General features: G+C 36.6%; 4 protein-coding genes across 12 annotated transcripts in view; 3 read left to right on the top strand and 1 right to left on the bottom strand.

Moving 5' to 3' along the window:
• Positions 1-6,351, bottom strand: part of setd2 (SET domain containing 2, histone lysine methyltransferase) — a 33,209-nt gene extending 26,858 nt beyond the window's left edge. Inside the window, exons 1-3 of the mRNA XM_058746203.1 lie at positions 3,742-6,351; positions 1,345-1,476; positions 76-97 (exon numbers count right to left, since the gene is read on the bottom strand). Coding sequence (XP_058602186.1) covers positions 76-97; positions 1,345-1,382 — 60 coding nt within the window. The 5' untranslated portion in view covers positions 1,383-1,476; positions 3,742-6,351. The remainder of the gene's footprint in view (positions 1-75; positions 98-1,344; positions 1,477-3,741) is intronic.
• Positions 6,352-6,356: 5 nt separating this feature from the next.
• Positions 6,357-13,496, top strand: rbm12bb (RNA binding motif protein 12Bb). 5 transcript variants are annotated; one of them, XR_009266303.1, is made up of 4 exons: positions 6,357-6,374; positions 9,605-12,462; positions 12,697-12,742; positions 13,364-13,496. XR_009266303.1 is itself a non-coding variant. In XM_058746204.1 (2 exons), exon 2 carries the CDS (start codon positions 9,627-9,629, stop codon positions 11,532-11,534), a length of 1,908 nt encoding a protein of 635 aa, XP_058602187.1. In that variant the 5' UTR covers positions 6,357-6,374; positions 9,605-9,626; the 3' UTR covers positions 11,535-13,496. The 5 variants fall into 5 exon arrangements, 2 of the variants coding, with proteins under 2 accessions (XP_058602187.1, XP_058602189.1); XR_009266302.1 differs by having other exon boundaries at positions 12,675-12,742; XR_009266301.1 differs by having other exon boundaries at positions 9,605-12,742.
• gra (granulito) lies at positions 12,324-17,758 on the top strand. 5 transcript variants are annotated; one of them, XM_058746215.1, is made up of 9 exons: positions 12,393-12,462; positions 12,675-12,742; positions 13,384-13,496; positions 14,588-14,664; positions 14,793-14,833; positions 14,961-15,036; positions 15,184-15,293; positions 15,430-15,485; positions 15,617-17,758. In XM_058746215.1, exons 3-9 carry the CDS (start codon positions 13,441-13,443, stop codon positions 15,624-15,626), a joined length of 426 nt encoding a protein of 141 aa, XP_058602198.1. In that variant the 5' UTR covers positions 12,393-12,462; positions 12,675-12,742; positions 13,384-13,440; the 3' UTR covers positions 15,627-17,758. The 5 variants fall into 5 exon arrangements, with proteins under 5 accessions (XP_058602197.1, XP_058602194.1, XP_058602198.1 ...); XM_058746214.1 differs by lacking the exon at positions 12,675-12,742 and having other exon boundaries at positions 12,324-12,462; XM_058746211.1 differs by lacking the exon at positions 12,675-12,742 and having other exon boundaries at positions 12,337-12,462; positions 13,364-13,496.
• An 872-nt stretch (positions 17,759-18,630) lies between these two features.
• On the top strand, positions 18,631-23,489 carry upp1 (uridine phosphorylase 1). The gene is made up of 8 exons (XM_058746208.1): positions 18,631-18,797; positions 18,959-19,009; positions 19,384-19,495; positions 19,586-19,744; positions 20,530-20,644; positions 20,792-21,001; positions 21,089-21,235; positions 21,482-23,489. Exons 2-8 carry the CDS (start codon positions 18,972-18,974, stop codon positions 21,628-21,630), a joined length of 930 nt encoding a protein of 309 aa, XP_058602191.1. The 5' UTR covers positions 18,631-18,797; positions 18,959-18,971; the 3' UTR covers positions 21,631-23,489.
• Positions 23,490-24,349: the final 860 nt, after the last annotated feature.

Here is a 24,349-nt window from a genome sequence, read left to right as displayed (position 1 = left end):
AAAATAATAAAATGAGTATTTTAATGTACATTTAACTGAAACAAAGATTGAAAAATATCTGAATTATACACCTACCGAACAATCTTTCACATCTTCCCTGTTGTCATAAAAGAATAGCAGGAAAGAAAAAAAGGAGAACATTAGTCCAGTCAATTTAAAATCTCATTACAAGGAAAATTAAAAACCTGCCTTGAAAAATAACACCCCTCTTTTATCCAAAAGCCAAGGACTAATAGTTAAAAAAAGAGTCTATGAAACACAATGTAGCCCTAGTTTGTAATCACTTACTATTTTTGAAGTCACTTAATATAATAAACAATTTACACTTTCGACAACAAATAAGCAGACTGTTTTCCAGTTCTCATAAAACCTAAATGAAGCTACCAAGCAACAACTAGGTTACACGTTCCTCTGAGACTCCTTTTCTCCATGTGACCTTCATAATGGAGTCACCCTACAATGATAGTAGTAGTAATGGGAGGGATTCTCATGCCATTCATATCTGTCAGATAGGCAATATTTTAATCTACCATGACCCTATTTAATATTTTTTTTAATCATGGCACCATCAAGATTCAAGTATATAATAGAATTTTGATGTGTGACCCACTTTAACCATTCTAATGCAACAAAGATATCACTACAATGATATCCCTAATGACACTCACTAGTAGCATAAAATAAACTCAAATAACAAGCATGTGAAATAATATTTCATGCAAAGGCTCAAATACTGAACACTGCATAAAAGGTAAGTTTGTCAAAAACGCATTTGCCCAAGTTCAAGCAAGTCCAGCACATAAACGTGCATAAACAAAAGAACTGTCTATTCTGACCACAGAATCTTGGTTGAAAACTTAGCCCACAATATTCAGGTCTGAATACAAATTTTCCTCAAATAACAAATTATATTGTTATAAAATGCTGTGGTATCTCACAGTTTTGTTTTAAAATAACTTTAAGCTGCAGAGTTCAAGGTGAAATGCAAAAAGTTTTTAAATCTTTTAAGCCTACATATAATATATGCAAGCACTTGGTTATCTAAAATCCCTCAATAGTGCAAAACCAAATTTAGCCCGGGACTGGAGAAGCAGGATTAGTATTGCAGGGAAGCATGGCTTAACATTCTTGCATACTGTCCGTTGACATAAAGAGCTAAAGATATATTGGCCCATGAAAACTTGGACATTGAATTCTGCAATTCAAGTTATGAAGAACACTACTGCAAAGACTCTGTTCCAACAACAGCCAAAAGTGAAAGTTGTTTAAATTAACATTCTGTTGGCAGTTTAAGCAAATGCTATTGCACCATATTCCACTCAATAGCCACACTTGGGAGAGTACCTGAGCTCTTGATTCAACAGAGCATCCAGAGCATCCATTTTGAGGCAGAGCTGATGCTGAGCAGCTTGAAGGAAGCTGCAACACTGGGGCAAACCAACTCAGAGTAGTATGCTCTCTGATACGGTGTCACACCTATGGAGAAGAGACAGCATAACTGCATTCAGGCAATGTAGATTCCATGACACAAATACATTTGTCCACTCTATTTTGTAATTATTTGTCTATAGATGAAGACTTCTGGTTTCTCGTTGCTAAAAGGTAACAACTTTGTGCAACCTGACAGATACACCACTGGAACTGTGTTAAATTTATTCTCATAAGAAGGTCACTGTGTTTTTGCTGTCTAGGCTAGTGGCTCGCAACTTGTGGGTCACAAAAACAGGTCACAAGTTTGTTTTGATCTGGGGTGCGTTTCCCAAAAACAACTATGGTCGCAAGTTCCGTCATTACCAATAGAGTTCAATAGAACTAATGACCTTAGTTAGCTAACAATGATTTTGGGAAATACACCCCAGGTCGAGGACCATATTAAAGTTGCAGTGAAACAGAGGTAGTGACGATTTTGTCCCCATATATTGCAACGTCTGAGTGTAACAGATAATTGAAAAAAAATAATGAAGCGGGGAACCTGGTTCCATAAATTGATTGTTGATTGGATTTTGCACTGAAAAATGGAGGCAGATGAATGCAAGCTTTCAGGGGTGGGTTAAAAGCAAATGATTGGAGAAGTCCTGCATATGCTACCAAAGAGAAGTCTGTCATTTTCACCAGAGAGATCCAGTTGCAACATTTCGATTAAAATTGTGAAGTCTAAAAATTGGATGAATTGTTTACAATAAGATCTGTAGTATGCATTTAGAAAATAAAGAATTTGCATGCTGACTTTCAGATGCAAGTAATTGTATAATTTTGCATGATGGAGGCTATAAAAGAAATAAGCTTATAACATTTTAAAAGGCAAACACTTCATGTCCTGGTGATGTCAAAGCAACCTTTACAGTATTCCGCTGTACATTCATCTGTTGGTTGAATTAACGTCTAAAAGTAATACAATATTTGCCCTAGTATTTGCCCCATGTTTCAGACTGGTAAATTGTATATATTACGCATTTACAAAATGATATTCAGCTCATATTCAGTTTACATCATATTAATCATTTTGGATTTTACTGGGCTTATACAGTTAAAGGCAATATTCATTCATTTAAATATTAGTTTTTTTTTATAATTTAAAATATTTTGTTAATACTACTACTAGTACTGATAATAACATAAGCCTTACATTTACTGTGCTTTTCCACAGGGCAATTTTGTTGAAATGGTTATCTGTAACATTACACTTACAGCAACATACAGAAGTAAAGTGGAGGGAAGAGCACTTATCTGGCTCAGCAGGACAAACTGCCTTTTGTCTTAAATGCGAAAGGTAAACTGCGTGCCCTGGACACATAATATCAATAAGCACGCTTGGTGTTCTGACATAAATGGGTAAAACTGGATTATCTAGTCTATTATGTTCAATAGTAAAAGCTTGATCGTTGATCTTATAATAAAACTATGTTTAAGATCGATATGGTTTGGCAAAGTGGACGAATAAAATGCTTGAGCACCGCAGATGAGCTATCACGCGCATGTGGGTGACATTTGTTTGCACAACATAGCATTATTTTTTCTATAGTTGTCTCGGTTGTTATTGACGTGGATGACAATAACAACACAACGTCAAAATCTCAGGTTCTCTAACAGTATTGGCCTTCGGTTTGTCACCAGTAGCTCCAACACTGACTGCTTGGTTCATAATGGCAACGCGTAGATCCTCTGACCCTGAACCGCGGGCAGCTAAAAAAATTTACCTCGTGGATTTGAGGCCTGCATGGAGGCCTCGCTGCATCTGTTTTCACTTGTGTTTCCAGAACATCTAGCACGATATACACTGACATTACAGTGTTGTCCAATAATATTTTAGTTACACTGTGATTTTCTAACAACAAAGAATAGCACATTTTCTTTAAATCAACCCTATTTCCATTTATTGATGGCTCCCTGCTTGTAGTAGTTCCCTCAGCTCGTTGGCTAACTGCAAAGTGAAGTGTCGCTCTGGTCACCTTTTGAGACGTCTATGATTGTTTATTTTTTCATATCCTAACCTCTTTGTTGAGCTAAACTGGTTATCTACAATATCTTTTTCTCTAAAACATAATTTCACGATTTGACTTGTGATTTATGCTCTGAAACCATGAAAACGGGTCACTGTAAACGGTGGGTTAGCAAGTTAGCAGCAAAAGGACTAACTAGGTAGCTCAATGGCTAACTGGTTAAAATCTGTAGTGCATGTAGATTCTCATTGGGTATGTTCTGTGTGCCAAAACAAACGGATAGCAACTGTAAAGTACTCACTTCTTATACTTCTCCAGTTCGGTTAAGCACTCCATCTTGTAGGACAATGATGACAACCTCTTTCACTTGATTTTTCCTAAACATCCAGCAGTACACAGACGTCAAATCCACACGGAGCAACAAACTGCTCTCGAAAACACAATTCGCCTGGTGCTAGATAGCATACAGCTAGATCCAAATGCTTGCATTTAATGCTCGGTCCACGGCGATCAAATAAATAGTCATTAGACGACTCCTCTGTACTGTTTTAGCAGTACGAAGCAGGCTGTGGAAGGCACCATCCTTTTTGTTTCATGGTGTAGTAGGGCAGCCTCAGATGATCTGGTGAAGTCGATATGCGATGCACCGGTTGCGGCGGCTCCTCCTCTCTCTGCGAGCCACAACTCATGCCGCGAAGAAGGAGGTCGACACGCGCTACTGTCCAGAGGGACTGATGACGATCCGACCGTTTTGGGGTCTTTGTTATGCTACGAAATCTTCCATAGCAAGAAAACGCGGAGTAAAACTGTTTAATTCCAACGGTAACGCACGACGGAGGCAGCTAAAGGCTATTTTGTAACGCATTTGGTCAGACAACATAGAAACCGGATGGGCCTTCAATGGTGCGGGATCCCCACCGAGAAATCAGTTCAGCATCCGCAACTATTATCAGGGGTTAAACTGGAAATGTGAAAGTCGGAAGAATTCGGATAATGGGCAGTTTGTGTATGGCAAGCCGTTTTAACATTTATTCCTATAAAACTAACTTCTATCTACTTTAATGTTACTAGTCTTAGTAGTAGGCTAAGTAATCCAGTAATAACTAGTAGGCCTATTTGTTCTTTTCACTAGAAACTCATGAGATATTTATTGCTTTTGCTACTAGTCACTTTCCCAATAGTGACCGATGACTATTCAGTTTTGATCATAAATAACAAACTGCACATTTTTGCCATTGAATTAAATGTTGCTGACACTTTATAGCAACTATTATTTATTAGGTGCTACTATAGTACTTGTCTCTTTGTAACTATTCCAGTAGTTTTGAAGATCTGTTTCATACTGATTAGTAGCAAAGGACTATTAGTTTCTAATGAATACAGTGAAAAATTGAATGGGTACCAGTTGCTATTCTATTACTTATTACTAGTAATTTAAAAATAAGCGCTAGTAACAAATACTAATAACAATAAATTAAAAATACATCAAATTAAAATACTAGTTAATTTTTAAGAAATAATGTTAAACAGCTTGCGGTTTATGTGGAGATTGAAATGCATATCATGACCTGTTGCAAGCTTTGGATGACTTTTCTCTGAATAATAATAATAACAATAATACTATTATTATTAACAGATATTTGTCAATCTGTTGTGTTCAGCAGTATCTTAATAAAAGCTAGATTTAATTTATACTAATATGTGTGTAGTTTTATCATCTCTTTCGATGAATTTGGTAACCGTTAAACCTGCATTGTTTTTCATTGCTCATATAAAGTATTTTAAAATACATTTCATGTCAATAAATTGTTAAATGCTTTGCGCAGTGATGCCACAGATACCACTGAAATATAGGTAATATTTAACTGAATGTCTAATTGCGTGATGGCAGTTGTGTTTGATGTTTTCCGTGGTAGACAATGCAGACAATTTGTTTAGTTACTAATCATATACTTGATGGCAGGTATTCTAACTAGAATAACTAACAGACATCTCAAGCCACAGGTATGGTCATTGGCTTTTCTAATATAAACATGTCTTATAATGATCTGCACTTTGTCTCTTCTGTGGTCTATTCATTTCACAACATGGTTAACTTGCAACAGTGTGTGTTGAGAGTGAGCCTATAGAAACCCCCCCCAAAAAAAAAACAATGATTTACTTAGCAACTTTATTGCCAATTTCTGCTGAATTAGGGCTGTTAAAAAGATTGAAATATTTAAAAAAAACTGTATTTTTACTTTATAATCATTGTTTGGTGTTGATGCACAAGTACTTGAGCCTTGTTGATCAGGGTATGATGTGTCAGTTATTGCTCATCTTTATCTCACTGTTCAGTTGACAGGTCCTGGCTTTCAGCTTCATGAGGAAATTTGTGATGAGTTTCCAGTAGGAAACATCCCGACAGTTCCAGGTGGTGCCCCGCAGTGGACAGAGCCCTTTACAAAAAATATTAACAGCTGCACCTCTTCCTTTCCTTGAGACCCACATTTGATATTTATATTTTCTCGCTTCCACAGGTCTGATGTTGTGTTGCTATCTTCAAATGGCTTTTTCTGTCTAAACATGGTTTGTTTTGAGTTTACAGCGAGAACTCTTCCAAATTCACCACAGGTCCCACCTAATGACAGACCTGTATGTTTGGATACATTATGGGCATTTATTGTATTTTCTTTCTTCTTATGTATTTTATTTATGCTTCTTTTTTTCATGATTTTCTGAACTTTTATTTGTGAATATAGTACCTCAGTACTCTGCTCTGTATAATTATTAGGCAGTGTGGGCAGCTAGCCATGGTAACCAGGACAACTCCTTTATCATGTCTAAAGCCCCACAGAGGTTAAAATGAGGGCATCATTGTGTTCACTGAATCAGTAACCTTTTGTTGTATCTCAGTTCTACAGGAATCTGCTCACAGGACCGTTCTGAAATCAGGTTTGTAAATAGCTAGATAATGAGTGTCATTTGGTTGTTATTGCCCGAACCGTGAAACAAGCAGGGCCGTAACCATCATAGCCATTGAGGGGGGCTAGTCCCCTACAATAATTTGATATAGACAAACTATAAGAATTTTATTTTTTTCTTATGCCTATGATTACTGTATTGTAAATGATTTCACAGTTAGCCTTATATTAAGTATTAAATTAACACTAGCAACATACCATTTGGGTCTTTCTGTTGTGTGGAAATCTTACTCCAATTAGACCTAATTTTACCTTTTCGCTGTGTGTATGTGTATATACATATATATAAATATATATACAAATAAAAAAACTCATGAGTGTTGAAATTCAGATTTAAAAAAGCATAATCATTCTTTAAATGTCTTGAGATTAGATTTTGTGCCATCATGGTTAAGAGAAGAAATTATAGCTGTATATTATTTGCAAATAGTTTGAATTGTTTACTTTACAATAATTTGTCATTTTTACTGTTCTTCTTTCTTTTCCCCCTCAAATCCTTTAAAATTTCCAATAAATAAGTAAATACATAAATAATACTAGTTAATAAGTAGTAATTGTCTACTAAGCAGGAATCTGTGTAAACATACATGACACTAAAAAGAGAATTTCCATTTACATCAAAGCAGATTTTTAAAATATGTAAAATTTAAAATATTGTAATAATATAGTAAAATATAGAATTAATAATATAGTCAAAAATGCCTAGCTTGTGTAACTGTCCAGAGATTTGACAGAAAACGAATCTCAAAAAGGCTATTAAGTAGGATGTGGCATAATGTTTCATTATTATTTCTTTTAAAAAATGTGAAGCAAATTTGTTTCAGAATTATATCTACATTGAAAATCTGTCTTTAAAGATGGTGTAGCTTAACCAATTTGAATGAAGCCATTTTGTTATGCAACCAGAAAACCAAATTAGAGATCAAGGTCACTATCACATATTTTGACCTTCTGACCAGTTTTGTTCAGGTCACATTAAGCGTTTTTCCTTGGTTACACCACGTGACACGTTTAGATCTGTTAAATCAAGATATTTAAAGTGTAGTGTATTTTGTAAACATATCTATTTTTAATTGTATACTTTATTCACAGGAAACGGCACGAGACTGGTCAGACACAGGCGTCCATTGTGTGTTTGAAGCGTTATTTGAATTTCAGTGTTCAGCGCATAGATATCTATGGTTCAGCGCCTCCGGGTTTCCGTAGTTCTGCAGATGGTGGTGGAGGAGATGCGGATGCTCTAGTTTCTTGCGAATCGTCTTTGCTTCAGATATCATAACTGCGAAATTGTTGCTTGGTCACTGAATCGGACAGACGACACCGCAGAGCGCTATTTAATTTCTCATTCTTTTATATTTGGAAAGGATTTATCTCCTTTGTTTTGTGTAAGTTTGATCAATACTGTGCGCGTCACATTCTGGGCCTCAGGTTTACGTTAGCATTACTGATACTAACGTTACCGAAGACGGCTGCACTCTTTGTTTTCACTAATGTTTTCAGCTATTGCGCAGTTTGCCGGTGGTTTTTAAGTCGAGTAACGTTACCGTATGTTCATCGTGTATCAGCGTATGGTGTGCTGGTTAAAACTGGTGGGTTGCTGATTTGGCTAAAATTGACGATGGTTGTGAATGCTAACTTAGCTTTGGCGCAGTTTTGCTTCAGAAAGCAGATAGCTCGCGGTTCACCGCAAAATACAGATGTGTATATGTCGAAAACAAGTTTGTAATAGTCGCCAGTGTTATGATTAAACCGCTTGAAATAAAAGTGAAACGTGCAGCACGGATTATGTTCCGACTGATTAAGCGGAAGACGTAGTTTCTGTGGGGTGGAGATGAGAGCTCAGCCGTGCATTGCTGACGCAAAATGGGATATTTCATTGTTAAGTCGATGGAAGACTCCTTCCTTTTACTTCCTAAGTGTTTTGCAACTGAAAATACGCCTCATTTAATTTTCCTAGTGGATGGTCTCTGTGGCATTGGGACTTGACAGTCGAATTTATTTTATTTTTTTCCCTCAAGATTTTTTACTTTAAAATTTCTACAAAAGAAGTTCATAGAAACTAGTTGTAATTTATTTAATTCTAGACAGTTCGGCTGTACATTTGGTGTGAGCTTTGTGTGTGTTTATTTGCAGTAAAATGGAAAGTTTGCTCGAGGGTAAACTGCATTTCTGAGTCTCATTGTTTGCATTTAAAGCAGTGGTTCCCACACTTTTTGCTCCAAGGCCATATTGTCCAAGAGAATGTATTTCTTTTAGTACTTTGCTGTAATGACTTGAATGATTAAATATGATTCATTAAAATGTTAAGTATGATTAATTGTTTATTTTAGAAGTCCCAGCTTGTGATCTTTTGCCAGTCTTGTTCCCTGCTCACTTTCCTCATTCTTTCCTGTATCTATCCTTCACTGTGCTACCTAAAAAGGGCAAAAATGTAAATAACAATTGATCCTTTTGCAAAACTGAGTTTGCTGAGGCCCCCTTCTTGAGAACCACTGATTTAAAAGCATTTATAGTTCATATGTTGCACTGAAGTGAGGTGGAATTGTGTGTTCGGTGTATTGAACTGTTGTTTTATTCGGTTTGATGGCTGTGCAGTTTGTAAGTGGCTGTTGAGCTTCATGTTAAGGGCCTTGTTATTTTAAATACTTCATGAGTTGATGTACTCCATTGACTGCTGTTGATAAGTTTCTATTGGAAACTGGATATTACAAAACTATGAAGAACAGAGCTTAAAAGTACAAAGTATTTTACAGTTAATGTGATGCAATATGTGACTTTTAGGCTGTACGGATGCTAGTAGCGATATCTATAAATTCTTGAAACTGATACGTACTTTCTCTCTGATAGTGTGGTAGCTGATAAGTTTTAGTTGTAATGGAGTTCATATTACTTGCACATTTGCATGCGGAAACTGAAAGAATGATGTTGAAGGTTATAAAACAAGCCTTTCCTGTTACTCTGAATCTTTTGAAACAAAGTTGTCTTTCTGGATCCAAAGACGTTGTTATTTGCTGCAGACTGGCTGTTATTGTTGTTAGCTTTTTTTCTCTTTTTTTTTGGCTGTGAGAAGTCAGTTTCACTTAACTTTGCAGTTTAACCTTGGTTTGAAAATGAAAGTTGGGATCTCTTTTGAATATTGTGATACGGAGGCAATAGTTGAGTCAGCCATAACGCTATTGTATGTGCCCCTTTTGTCTGCAGGTCCTGTTGTGTGTGCTCCATCATGGCTGTGGTCATCCGATTACAGGGACTCAGAATCACGGCTGGTTCTGAGGACATTCGCAATTTCTTCACTGGGCTCAGAATCCCTGATGGTGGGGTTCATATAGTTGGTGGGGAGCTTGAGGAAGCTTTCATAATATTTGCATCTGATGAAGATGCGAGACGAGCGATGACACGCTCGGGGGGCTGCATTAAGGGATCTCCCGTCAACTTGCTCCTGAGTAGCAAGTCAGAAATGCAGAGTGTTCTCGAGGAAAGCACTAGAAGGTCTGAGTTAAAAAGCAGGGGCATGTACAAGGAGGTTGTCAAAAGTCCTTCTGCGGAACGGGGTTCTCTACCATTCAATAAGGACCCGAGAGCAGACATACGAAGGCCAGATCATCAAGAGATGAGGAACAGGCCTTCTCTATCTTCATTCAATGAGACACGACACCAGAGAGAAGGGAGCGCGTCAGAGAGAGATGAGGTTTATCTGAAATTAACAGGGATGCCGTTCTCTGCGACAAAGGAAAACGTCTATAACTTTTTCGATGGGTTACAGATTGAAGACATTATGTTTTTGAGAAACCCCCGAGGAATGCCCAATGGACAGAGTATTGTGCGCTTTAATACCAAACAGGATGCAGTTGAAGGTCTGAAGAGGGATCGAGAATACATGGGACCGCGGTATATCCAAGTAACAAGATGCTCTGAGGAGCAGTGGCTGGCAGAAGGAGGTCTCATTAAACCGGACAGTCGGAAAAGAGCATCCTTAGAGCGAGCGAGATCTCGATCTCCTATTTCCTACAAGTCAGGATCACGATCGCCCTCTCATGAAGAGTACTGCGTCATGTTTGAGAATTTGCCTTACGTGGTTGAAAAGAGAGATTTGAGGGTGTTACTTCAGCCGGTTTCTTTAAAAGATGATCAGATTATTATCTTTGCCCAAAAAAAGGATGATAGGACCAGATCGGCTGTTGTGGTGTTTAAAAGTCTCACAGACTATTGTGCTGGCTTGGCTCATAATAAGGAAATGTTGATGAACAAGGTAGTGTACGTGTCACCCATCTCCAAGGAGAAAATGGTCACCTTGTTGGAATCGTCTGTTGACTCGAGAGAAGAGGGAAAAGGGGCGAAACGTTCAGCGGAAGCGCCCCAGTCTCAACGAAACAATCCTGACTCGCAGTTGAGGTGTCTCTACGTGCGCAATCTCCCATTTGACGTTCGTAAGGTGGAGATCATGGACTTCTTTCATGGATTTCCGCTCTCAGAGGATAGGGTTGTCTTATTGCGGGATGAAAGAGGAGCTGGGCTCGGGGAGGCTTTGGTGATCTTCCAATCTGAGAAGGAGGCCATGACGGCACAGTCCCTAAACGGACAGAGGTTTCTTGGATCCGAAGTCATGCTTAAGTGCATAACGATGGGCCAGATGCAGAAGTTTGGCGTCAATGACCAGTTGGTGGATAGCCCACAAGAAAGGAACTTTCAGAGAGCCGAAGTTTTCAACGATGGTCCTCGTTTTTCGAACACCCAGATGCCCCGAGATGATTGTGAGATGCCGCCTAATTTGCACCAGGGTTATGGAGGTCATGATCGCTTTGAGCCTAATTTTGGCCGCAATGATGCATTTGGGCCAGGACCGGATGGTAATGGACGTCAGTGTTACGGATCACCTGACCAACAACTTGACGGTCCGACTTGTCTTAAATTGGTCAATCTACCCTCTCAGATAAGGATCGATGAGATTTATGACTTCTTCTATGGATACAGAGTGATTCCAGGTTCTGCCTCCTTGCTGTATGATAGAAATGGAGCTCCCAAACGTTCAGCAACGGTAGCTTTCGAAACCCACAGAGAGGCGCTCACTGCTCTTCAAGAATTAAATGGACGACCAATTGGCACCAGGAAAATTCAAATTTTGTTTGTGTAGATGTTTTTCTTACTTTATTTCCTTTTTTAAAGTTGTATGTGCTTTTTCACTGATTTAACAAGTGAAGACTTTTTTTGCTTGCTTTTCATAAATCTGCAGATGAAACACTGCATTAATTTAGATTCATACCTTATATCTTGACTGTTTGAAACTAATGCATTTGTATGCATGTCAGTGACAGTATCTAGACTCAGTATTATTTGTGCTGTTGAAAGTTTCCCCCAGAGTAATGACTACAATTTGAGATTTCACTAAATACGTCACCAATATATTTTGTTTTCAGATAAAATCAGATCTAAAAGAATCTTCTTAACATTGTGAAATTGTACATTTCTTTCTACAACCAGATAAATGGTCAGTTCATGTTTAATGCTATTAAAGGCATCAGCTTGTTCTTCTGATTTCTTTCTGACAGTGGTTTTTTCTTGCAGTGGTTTACAATCGGTTTCTTGCCCAGTTGATGCGGTTTCATTTGCAATCCAATAATGATATTGTGACGCATTTTCAACAAATCAGTATTAATAATTGAGATGTATATATATATATAGCATACTTACATAATGCATATTTTATGTAGATTTTATAAATTATGTAGTTGATGCTTATTCCATATTGTCAACCACAGCATGCTGTTCGATGTAGATAGTTTATCAGTATTCAGGTCTTTTTGTTTTTGCCTAACGGACTGTTCTTCAATGTGTTCAGCTCATTGTCATGGAATCATTTTCCAGGTGATTCAAACCACAGTATTTAACCGCAGTCAAATACACTCGTACCCACAACGGCTTTTAACAATCACGTGCTCGACTGAGAAAGAAGAAACCACTAGAGGTCACTGCAATACAAAGGATCAAGAAGAAAAAAATCATAATAATTACTGCCTTGGTAGAAGTGTGGGCCTGACACTTAAAAAAAGGACCGGGAGAAGGTTAGTATTGTAAATATGTAGATGTAACTGGGGAGTTTGGCACACCGAAGAAGAAGCAAAAATAATAATAATAATAATGCACTACATCAAAGAAAATGGTTATACTGCCAAGATTGCCTAAAAGGGATAAATTGTTGGTGTTAATCTGGGAGATTCAATAATTTCATGCACAGAACATGCTAGTATGCACATTTTGTTTTTCTTCTTTTTAGCAATGTGATTTACTATCATCAGGTAATGATAGGTTGGCAGGACATGAGGTTGCTGTAACAAACAGCAGGTAAGTGAGGTCATAGGTCAGAATGGCCAGTTCAAAGGTTTTGTGTAGTCAAGTAAACCCAAAGCAAAGGTTTGGGTAAGAAGTTGTACACAGCAGTTTAGAAAGGAGCAACAATAAGTCTTTGTTCATCAAAACTAGTTAGTTTTTTTCAGCAGGTTGGTAGTCAAAGCCTAGGACTTCCAAGTAAACACACTAGCACTCAGTTAAATAAATTTAGTGCCTTTGTTAACATACCATTCTTAATAGATTTAACAAGGTGAAGAATCAGTAAAGCACCTAACTTCAGGAGAGTTTAACTACCAGTAGCCTACCTATAATGAACATTTAAATGTTTAGTAAATGCTTAGATTTATCTCACGACCAAATCATAACTGAAAACCTTTCCCTGATGAACCTTTAATATATGAAGCACGAGGAAACATGTATTTGTTATACTTTTTTCCCCCCACAGTAAGATAAACTCATCACATCGGTGGTTACAGAGCATTTCATGCATTTAATGATAATTTTGGTTGGATTTAGGAGATCTGACTTTAAATAAACATTTTTCCCTCAGAAACTAGCTAACAATGAAAGATGTGGATAATTATGTTTTAAATATCATTCTGTGTGTATGTGAAGCTGTGTGAGTTCATCCACAGTGATAATGAACGCACAGAAGAGATCACGAGCTCAGGCGGAATGAATGTGTTTTGGAAATGTCGGAGACAGACAGCGCGGTGACTGAGGCTGGACGCTTTATCAGTGAGAACTTGTAAGTTGCCACTGTATTATAATTTGGCGTTTATTTGTGGACTAATTGTGTTGTGCAATTCTTCTGAGTTAATTTTTTGTCTGTAGTGAAGATGTTATGTGGTAAGAACTACATTATCAAGGGAAAAGTTCGCAGTCATAGTGGCTAGCAGCTAGCACCGTTGATGCCGATCGAGTCAGATAATAAAGTTCACGCCACCTTTATTTCCAGTATTTTACACGTATTTAACATTGGTATGTGCCGTTCTTTGTTTTTACAGTTCAACAGGACGTGTTTGATGGTTTTCACAAAGTACATTTACATTTACCTGACTCATTCGTCGTGTGAAATATTAAAACTGCACTGAGATTGATGGTGTGGATGTGTGTTAGGGAAGCTGCCAATATCTATCATCATAAAATTTCCAGGGTTTTTCCTCTTATATTTCTGAATATAAAAATAACATGAGTGCATCCCCTGCCTTAGATTGGTGACAATCTGCCTGTTATAATGCATTGTACATTTTATATGTTTGATGTTAGTGTAAAACAGGATAATATTGTACACCATCCAGTTAAACTGTGATGAGAGCTCCAGAAACACCTGTTGCTGAGCTATAAACGACCAATATCTACTTAAACTTAAATATGGCCTCTTGAAAAATTGATGTTAATGTAATCCAGCAATGCATGTAATCAAAATGAGTAATGATAACAGATATACCTGACTTCATAATGTCATGGATAGGATATCATGATGTTCTGATATTATTCTGCAACCTAGTTTATGTGCTTATTTTTATTTTTTCACTTTTACTCAGAACTGAGCAGTAAATGTTGGGGGAGGGAACTCTGACTTCTGAATGCTCAAGCAAATATTCAAAATTTTATCACTAATTTTATGGCTTTTAGACATGGAATGATTTAATTAGAAAATAAATTGTGTGTCTGATACTATAGTGGATTGCGTCTTTCCATATAGAGCCAGATATTGCCCTGTTGCTTGCCAAAAAAAAAATTAAATAGTTGAAAATCTAAAAGAAAACACATGCATTTATTACTTTATGAACGCTGGCCACACAATAATATGCTTAAACCTTTGTCCTTAAACAGAAAAATGGATGTGTCAAAGAGGATCATTAGAAATCTGGAACCAGCGAGACCATTGCGCCGTCTGAACATAAATCAAGGTACAAAACATGAATGTTCACACTGGTTTTGTTCATTAAAAATGCAAATTAATATATTTCAGTTGATGTCAGTTTGATTATGTTTTTCTGTGTGTGTTGGTGTGCTTCTTTGGATATCTCAATTATAGTGCCTCAAAGCTATGCTGAAATTAAGCCGGTAGAAAAGCCAGTAAGACCAATTTTAATATTTTCATACTTTGGAATTTAATTGCACATGCTGGCCTTCTTTTTTTACTTGTCTTTTTCCTCTGAGTGTCTTTTTTGTCCAGTGACTGTTTTTTTTTTACTGTGAACAGGACAATGTTATTAAAGTGGAGCATTTCTATGAAATCCTGCATCTTCAAAGCACCAGCACCCAACCAAAGAAGAAAGGCAAGCGTCTGTTTCAGTATACATTTCCTAAAAGTATCAGGGAGATAATTATACCTGGAATTTGAAGAAAAACAATTCACTGATTAATATAAAGTAGATAAAAGAATACTTTTTGTTGTTTGTTATAATAATACTGTTTTGTTGTAGCCGAAAGAATTTGCTACACTCGGGACTTCCTCATCAAGTTGGCAAATTGTCCAATGGCTAAGAAGAAACCTGAGTTTTTACCAGAACATCCAATCGTTTTGGAGAATGGAGTGAGTTATCTACAGATTTGATTGGATTTTTTTCACTTTGATTTTTTTAAGCACCTTTTGAGGATTTTCTATAGGTGTGTGATAATGAACATGCATTGCAGAACTTTTCCAATTTTCATCTTTTCATCCAATCTAGAGAACAAATGATGTGCCTGAATACTTCATCAACAACTACAACAACAATGAGGACTTGTAAGTGTATTCATCAAACTAATATCACAACCAGTGCAGGAGCCTGAGATGACATTATTATTTTATGTTACATATTAATGTATATACTAATGGATGATTAACAGTTTATCCATTTATACTTCTTTTCATAGGGCTGCCTAATGTGGGGAATTTCTTACAGTCTTTTTTTTTTAAATTGCCCTCAAACTGCACTGCATGGGGACCAAGTGGAAAGGATCACAAGTTAAATTGATAACTTTTATGGTTATGAAGGGTACAAAAACATTTCATCTAAAGCTTTTCAATGAAAACAGAAGTGATGTTAAGACAAACATTAATACAGCTAAGAAATTCTAAAAATGTCTAACAGGTGTTGCAATGCTTGTTCCTGACCAGTCCACAGTACAGAGAGTTAAATGATACTGACAGCACTGATGCCTTGAGCCTTGCAAAAGATTCCACATCCTAATGTAATTTGTAATGGTAAACTCATTCTCCGTTCTTGATCATACACTTTAATTTTTACCTTATCAAACATTTGTAATGTCAAACTCAGGCTTTTGATCCTTGCCTAATGTAGGTTGTGCTCTAAAACAGTTGTTCTGGATTCATGGTCTGTGGTGTTAAAATTCAGTTTTTGTGGATATTTGGTCTTGAAGTGTTAAAGATTGAAGTGCACCTTAAATTTTAGACTGACTTCTGGCAAGTTCATATGCCTGAGTTACACTTGCACTACTAGAGAGTCAGATTGGAAATGTTTTCACTTTCCTTAACTGTATTAAGACTGGACATTATAGAGAGAATGAGACTGGCAAGCAAAACACTCATTATCATTTGACAATTATTGAGCCTGTGGATGGGTAATAATAAGCTTTTTTTTTTTGTTTAAAGTAAAGTAAGCTATTTTCACTCGCAAGCATCGCACTTGAAAATAGATTTCTTTGTTTATATGCAAATGTCTTAAATTTATTTCACTCATTGCTGTGAAGTGGTTTGGAGCACCAAATAAGTGTTTGTTACAGTACTGTAGCCTTTTCAGTATTATAATATTATCTTATTAAAGGGTATTAGAGAAAATGTTAAAATAATCGACCACTCTGGATCATATGCAAAGATTTTTTTTAATTTTTATTTTATTTCCCCTGATTTGCACATCTGGGCAGAGGCAATATTTTTATTTTGTATCACACTGTAATTTGTCAACTCATTGTCTCAACTTGAAATTGGATTTATTCCACAAAATACACTCAGTAAAGAAACATTTATTTTACATGCTGCTTAATTGTTTTTTTTTTTTGTTTGTTTTTTTTTACATGCGTACATTTGAGCTAAATGCATACAGTTTTTTATATTGAAGAAAAAAAAATAATCCAACACCTGTCTGTGTTGAAGAACTGCTTTATTTCAACCACACTGGTGGGTTTTTGAGCATGAACTGCCAGTTTAAGACCCTGCTTCTCAATTGTGTTCAAGTCAGGATTTTGACTAGGCCACTCCCAACACTTAAGGTTTTTTTTTTTTGGAGTGATTCAGATGTGAAATTACTCTTATGCATTGGATCATCTTGCTGCGTAATCCTGTTGGGCATGAGCTTCAATTTACAGACTGAAGACCGATTTCTCTCAATTATTTGTACGTGTTCCAGGCCCTGAAGCATCCCTACACCAGTACATTGCCATAATGCTTTTAATGTGATAAATTCAGAAGATTTTCCACAAAATTCAAATCCGCTTTAATGGTTTAGCAGTGCTTTTTCCTTGCCACTCTTCCATGGATGCTGTTTTTGGGCCAGTGTCTTTCTGATAACGAAGTCATGAACAGTGGCCTTTATCCATGCTAGAGAGGCCTGCTGTTTCTTCGGTCTTTTGTGACTTCCTGTATAAGTCTTTGCTGTGGTCTTGGAGGAATTTTGGAAGGTAGGACACTTCTGGGACGGTTCGCTTCTGTGCCAAGTTTTTCCATTTTGAGATAAAGGCTCCTTGGAGTCCAAGAACCTTTAAAATAGCTTTGTAACCCTTACAGATTGATATACATCTATCACCCCCTTCCTCGACATTTTCAGTATCTCTTTCACCTTTAGCATAGTGTGTTACAGGGTGAGACCTTCTAATCAACTTAATGCTGTTGAAAAAGTTGTATTTAAGTGCTAATTTAGTTTAACAGGGCTGGTAGGAATTAAGCCTGATTGTGTGTAGTCCAGCTGAACCATATGCATGCAAATTTGGGAATTTGTAACTACATGGGCAAATACTTGTTCACACAGGGCCAGTTGGTATTAGCTAACGATTTTGTTTCTATATACAATATATATATATATATATATATATATATATAAAATGTATGTGTGTGTATGAATATATATTGAATATATATTAATGCTGTCAAAGGATTAATCGCATCTAAAATAAAAGTTTTTGTTTACATAATATATGTGTGTGTGTGTGTGTACTGTGTATATTTATTATGTCTATATAAACACACATGCATGTCTATATTTAAGAAAAGTATGTTATGTTTATATATTAAATATATATAATATAAATTATATGAATATAAATATATACGCGTCAATAGTTTCAAAACATACTGTACGTGTGTATTTAGATATAGGCCTACATAATACACACAGCACACACATGTAAACAACTTTCATTTTAGATGCTATGTGTGTGTGTGTGTGTCTGTGTATGCAGGCTATATATATATATATATATATATACAAACACACACACACACATTCTTGTAATTCGCTTTGGATAAAAGAGTGCTAAAGGACAATAAATATATATATATATATATATATATATACATATATAATTTAAAAACTGTTTGGGGTTTATTCAGATTCCTGTGTTTTAGATTATGTGTATATTCAACAATTTAGTATGAGATATAAACGAAACAAATCAGGATGGTGGCAAACGTTTTCCGCATCACTGTCAACTGTTATATTTATAGTGCATAAGATATAACAAATAAAAAGTTGGTGGAACATAGCTATAGTTAATGTGATGTGATTTCAGGTAAATTAAGAAACTTGCGATAGTCATCTCAATCAGTCAAAAAGTAGTCAGTGTGGCTTGTCAATGACGTCAGTGGTGCTCTCACAGCAGCGTCCAGCCTGAAGGCACGAGGCCACGCCTCTATCCCGATCCGTTGCTCCTGCTGTGGCCCATCCTGCCGCAGGAGGCGGGGCTTGAGAGAGAAAACACACGATGCTCGTGAGATACCGTCACGTACACCAGCAGCAACTGACCGAAACCCACGGTGTTTTATCAAGTGACCTTGCCGGCGGACAGTGCATCAGGAGGCGTTATAAACATCCACCTCACGGTAACGAACATTGAGCTTTGTTAAGATACTCTATTCCTTAATGAATACCGTTACTGTGAGGCAAAGTTGTTTATTCTGGATAGGTTTAACGTTAGTTGTTAAACAAGACGATTTTGTTTACGTTGAAAAGTGACGGTCTGTTGATATGTTGTCCATCTCAGGAAAAAACTGAAAATGCCGCTGGGTGAAGAGAAGAACGGAGCCTCAGACAGGTACGAATTAAACAATCTTGTCTTCATTATATGTGCGTGGACTTTACGCCCTTCCGTTTCATATGTCATCCAGTAATTTATGTAAGGATTTTATATTTGTTACTTGAGCACTGGAGAAATGGCATTCATTCGCTGGACACCAATGTTGTTCCATAAGGAAAAGTTTCATTTAGTTCTATGAGAAGCGCTACAAAACGGAAATCATGTTCCTGTCTGCGCCTTTCTCACGACCCCTGAGTTACATAGTCCTGACTGTTATTACTTTATATTGTGTGGTTAAAGTGTTGCTTTAAACAGTTCTCCTAAAAGTATAAACAATAACCAGCAGCTGTCCTGTTTTATATAACTGCTCAACTTATATTTTTCCTACACAGGTCCATATATGTGAACAATCCCCATTTAGACTCCATGACAGATGACATCCTTTACCATTTTAACCTGGGAACATCCACTCACGACTTACCAGCCATGTTTGGAGACGTCAAAGTAAACTTAATTTCTTTTCCATACTAAAATCTTACTCCTTTAGAATGATCCAGGTCTGTCTAACTCACTTGATTGTACGTTTTGTGTCAGTTTGTGTGTGTAGGAGGAAGTCCATGGAGGATGAAGTCTTTCATTGAATACATTGCCAGAGAACTGGGGCTATCAGAGCCTAATGCTGAATACCCAAATATATGTGCAGGAACTGATCGCTATGCCATGTACAAAATTGGACCTGTGCTGTCTGTCAGCGTGAGTGAACTCAAACTCATTCACATGTACACTTCCATTCAAACATTTGGGGTCAGTAAGGTGTTTTTTTTGGGGGGGGGTTTCTCCATAAGAAATGAATATTTTTATTCAGCAGGGTACATTATATTGATTAAAGGTGACAATAAAGGCACTTATAATATTACAAAAGATGTCTAATTCAAATAAACGCTTTTCTTTTGAACTTTATTTTTTTTCTTCAAAGAATCCTAAAGAAATCTATCACGGTTCTAATATTTGTTTACATGTGCACTACATGTTTGCAAAGAAAACTTCAGCGCATAACATATCTGTAATCTGTATGTTAGAATAGCTTTTTAAGCATATATTCAGAGATGTAAATAAACATACGCACATTTTTTCTGTTCAGATTATGTTGGGTCAGCATCACCCCTTTCAGTTCGAAATTTCATTCGGATCAAGCTCAGTCAGATTGATTAAAGCATGAAGGCTTTTAGTCCAATAGAGCCATCAATCAATTATAAACATTATTGTGGGTGCATGTAAACATACTGGAGTAATAACAGCTTTTCCATCACAGGAGTTAGTTACATTTTCAAGTATATTCAAGTAGAAGACTGTTTACTGTTTTAACTGTTTTTGATTGAATAAATCTTACTGACCTCAAACTTTTGAATAGTGTTGTAGCGTTTTTGTGTATCAGTGGCCATCAAACACCTTTAATTACAGTGCCTTTGTATTTTTAAATGCATCATTGCAAGTAAAGTTTGTCTGAATGCTAACATTGAATTTTCCTTGTGTGCTAGCATGGCATGGGCATCCCATCTATCTCTATAATGTTACATGAGCTTATCAAGCTCCTGTATCATTCCCGATGCACTGATGTCACCGTAGTGCGCATTGGAACGTCCGGTGGAATAGGTACACTGCTCTCACCATTGAACTGCTTAATCAAAAGGGTGTTTCCATGCTTTCAAAATCAGCCCCAACCTCGCCCTGATGTTGTAAACCATGGATTTTGTAATATAGTTTCTGACTGAGCTGTTTTTTCTGTCTGTCTTTTGTCAGGATTAAAGCCAGGGACTGTGGTGGTTACCAAACAGTCAGTGGATTCTGTGTTCCAGCCTCGTCTTGAGCAGATCATCCTGGGTAAACCAGTGGTCAGGAGCACAGAACTGGATGGGGAACTTGCAGAGGAGCTGCTTCAGTGTGGCAAAGACCTTGCAGAGTTTGAGACTGTCATTGGTAACACAATGTGCACCCTTGACTTCTATGAAGGTAATATTTTCAAATTTTATAACTGCAAAGTCAGTTTTTTTTGCATGGTTGGGCTTTGCTGCATTTGAATGCTCTGTCTTGGTAAAGGTCAAGCTCGGCTGGATGGGGCCTTCTGCTCATACAGCGAAGAAGATAAACAGAGCTATCTTGCCCAAGCCTATGCCGCTGGAGTTCGTAACATTGAAATGGAGTCATCGGTGTTTGCGGCCATGTGCAAACTGAGCAATCTTCGAGGTATGTCAATTTAATACACCATTTCTTTAAGTTATTGAGTAATACTTGCACAAAATTGTGATATTTCATTGGTTGTTTTGGTTAATACTGAAAAGCTTTTATGCATGGGAAAGGGGTGCTAGAGGTTTATGATCTTTTATTGCAGTTTGTTTCAGCAGAGTGATTTTTACCTCTTGTCACACATTAAACCTGCTGATGGGTTAAGGTTATGGGATAATATTGAAGAATTTTTTCCTGTTTCTTCAGCTGCGGTTGTTTGTGTAGCACTGCTGGACAGACTGAAAGGAGACCAGCTGACCAGCTCTCATGATGTGCTGAATAACTACCAGCAGCGACCTCAGGTCTTGGTTGGACATTACATTAAAAAGAAGCTGAATGCCTCTAAGAAAAGGTAGTTAGTTTGAAAGCTCTTCAATAAAACTCTGAGAACAGTCCCAGGTGAAGGTAAGAAAAAAATATAGTTAAGTTTTGAACAGGACAATGATTTTTTGAATATACTGTATGGCAAAGCAGCTCTTATAAGTTATGACCAATATGACCAAGATAACAGAAATACCTTTGAATTTTTCTACTGTTTAATACTGCAGTTACTAACATGCTCATGCAAACTCATTCCTTGAATGTAATACCTTTTAATTTCTTTGTTTTAAATTGGTAATAAGCACATTATGTTCTAGACGATTTGATTTGTCTTAAATACCAGATATTTATTATTGTTTCAAAGGGCACTGTATTAAAACTACTACCTGATGAAGTAGTTGTGTAAAAGGGAAAGATTTTATGAAAATGAGAGAGAACTAAGCGGTTTTAGCACTAGTTACATTAAAAGGGTTCATAGAGCATTTTAAAAACACGGTAAACCTCTGTTTGTTGGTCTATGTTTCAAACTATTTGTTTGTAAAGTTGTACTGTAATGTTCACAAATGTCTTAAAATTAAATTAAGTATTCCATAATATTTTTCCTTAAGTTTGAAATGTTTAACATGGAAAGTATTATTTTATTCCTTTAACTGAATGTTTTGTTATACAACACTCTGAAAAATAAAACACAAAGATGAAATAATTTAATAAATGAAAGTTGTATGAAGTCCAATTTCTTAAATAAATGCAAAAAAATACTGTGTAAAACGTGTTTACAATGTGTCAACATTAGTATATCAAAAGTCAATATCAAAGTCTATTAAGAACATTAGAATATTAAAATAAGCAGATGTTATAAAGAATATTAAAGGAATAATTCAACCAAAAAATGGGGAAATTCGATGAAAATTTACTCAACCTCATGCCATCCAAAATGGAGATGAGTTTGTTTCTTCATCTGAACATTTAGAGAAATTTAACGTTACATCATTTGCTCTCCAATGGATCCTCTAGTCTAAAGTGAATGGGTTTTGTTAGAATGAGAGTCCAAACAAACATCAAAAATAAAAACATCACAATAATCCACAAGTAATGCAAGTTATCCACAAGTGTAATAAACAAATCTACTATTAAGACGTTTTTAACCTCAAACTGTTGCTTTCGGCTAAAATATGATTCCTCTATCCATAGTATTGCTTTCTCCAGAAAAAAAGTCGTCTCGTCTGAATCAGGAGAGAAATATGCACAGAATCAAGCACTGTTTACAAGCAGTGAAGAAAAAAAAAACGGTTCTAAACAAATATTTCTGTGGATTTTGACGTAAGAGGACAACAGTGCAGGTACTTTTTCCACTGGAGGAAAAGTTATGAATTATGAACTGGTATTTTGGCCAGATACTACAATTTAAAGTTAAACGGCTTAATGATTTGTTTCTTACAAACACAAAGCTTTTCACTTCACAAGACGTTTAGTGATGGACTGGAGTCGTGTGGATTACTTGTGGTTTGGTTTATTGTGATGTTTTTATAAGCTGTTTGGACTCTCAATCTGATGGCACCCATTCACTGCAGAGGGTCCATTAGTGGTGCAATGCTAGATTTCTCCAAATCTATTCACATTAAGAAACAAACTCATCTTGAAGGTGAGTATATTTTCATTTTCTTTAATAGAAACTTCTGGCTGAGTCTCAGAGCTTACTGAGTTGCCTCGAAAGCATTTATTTTAGTATTCATGTGACAAATTTTGCTGCTCACTTTTTTGGTTTTTAAATTGAATGGTGGTTTTGATATTCATGATTGTATTGAACAATTTTCGTCAAATCATACAATGTCATAATTTTAATATATTTCCTGCTGCTGCATGATTTCCCAATTACAAAAATGTAACATTCCTTAAATTTGTGAAATTCAAATAAATAACATCATTTGAACCCCTTGTGTCCTTTGTACAGCATACAAAACAAGTAAATAATCTCATTCCTCCATCTCAGTGTTTACACAAATTGTAATATTGATTGATTGCATTTACCAATCTACCGGTTCATCTCAATAAATTAGAATGTCATGGAAAAGTTAATTTATTTCAGTAATTCAACTCAAATTGTGAAACTCATGTATTAAATAAATTCAGTGCACACAGACTGAAGTAGTTTAAGTCTTTGGTTCTTTTAATTGTGATGATTTTGGCTCACATTTAACAAAAACCCACCAATTCACTATCTCAACAAATTAGAATATGGTGACATGCCAATCAGCTAATCAACTCAAAACACCTGCAAAGTTTTCCCGAGCCTTCAAAATGGTCTCTCAGTTTGGTTCACTAGGCTACACAATCATGGAGAAGACTGCTGATCTGACAGTTGTCCAGAAGACAATCATTGACACCCTTCACAAGGAGGGTAAGCCACAAACATTCATTGCCAGAGAAGCTGGCTGTTCACAGAGTGCTGTATCCAAGCATGTTAACAGAAAGTTGAGTGGAAGGAAAAAGTGTGGAAGAAAAAGATGCAGAACCAACCGAGAGAACCACAGCCTTATGAGGATTGTCAAGCAAAATCGATTCAAGAATTTGGGTGAACTTCACAAGGAATGGACTGAGGCTGGGGTCAAGGCATCAAGAGCCACCACACACAGACGTGTCAAGGAATTTGGCTACAGTTGTCGAATTCCTCTTGTTAAGCCGCTTCTGAACCACAGACAACGTCAGAGGCGTCTTACCTGGGCTAAGGAGAAGAAGAACTGGACTGTTGCCCAG

Source organism: Onychostoma macrolepis, chromosome 16 (genome assembly GCF_012432095.1).
Source record: "Onychostoma macrolepis isolate SWU-2019 chromosome 16, ASM1243209v1, whole genome shotgun sequence".
Lineage (NCBI taxonomy): Eukaryota > Metazoa > Chordata > Actinopteri > Cypriniformes > Cyprinidae > Onychostoma > Onychostoma macrolepis.
Note: the sequence above shows the minus strand (reverse complement) of the source record. Positions and strands in the feature narration are given on the sequence as shown.

What these genes read in the sequence shown, in the direction of transcription:
- rbm12bb (XM_058746204.1), top strand. Translation starts at nt 9,627, where the DNA reads ATGGCTGTGGTCATCCGATTACAGGGACTCAGAATCACGGCTGGTTCT.
- gra (XM_058746214.1), top strand. Translation starts at nt 13,441, where the DNA reads ATGTCGGAGACAGACAGCGCGGTGACTGAGGCTGGACGCTTTATCAGT. An exon ending in CGCTTTATCAGTGAGAACTT is followed by an intron (nt 13,497 to 14,587) that starts GTAAGTTGCCAC and finishes GTCCTTAAACAG; the next exon opens with AAAAATGGATGTGTCAAAGA. An exon ending in CACCCAACCAAAGAAGAAAG is followed by an intron (nt 15,037 to 15,183) that starts GCAAGCGTCTGT and finishes GTTTTGTTGTAG; the next exon opens with CCGAAAGAATTTGCTACACT.
- upp1 (XM_058746208.1), top strand. Translation starts at nt 18,972, where the DNA reads ATGCCGCTGGGTGAAGAGAAGAACGGAGCCTCAGACAG. An exon ending in AAGAACGGAGCCTCAGACAG is followed by an intron (nt 19,010 to 19,383) that starts GTACGAATTAAA and finishes TTTCCTACACAG; the next exon opens with GTCCATATATGTGAACAATC. An exon ending in CAAACTGAGCAATCTTCGAG is followed by an intron (nt 21,236 to 21,481) that starts GTATGTCAATTT and finishes CTGTTTCTTCAG; the next exon opens with CTGCGGTTGTTTGTGTAGCA.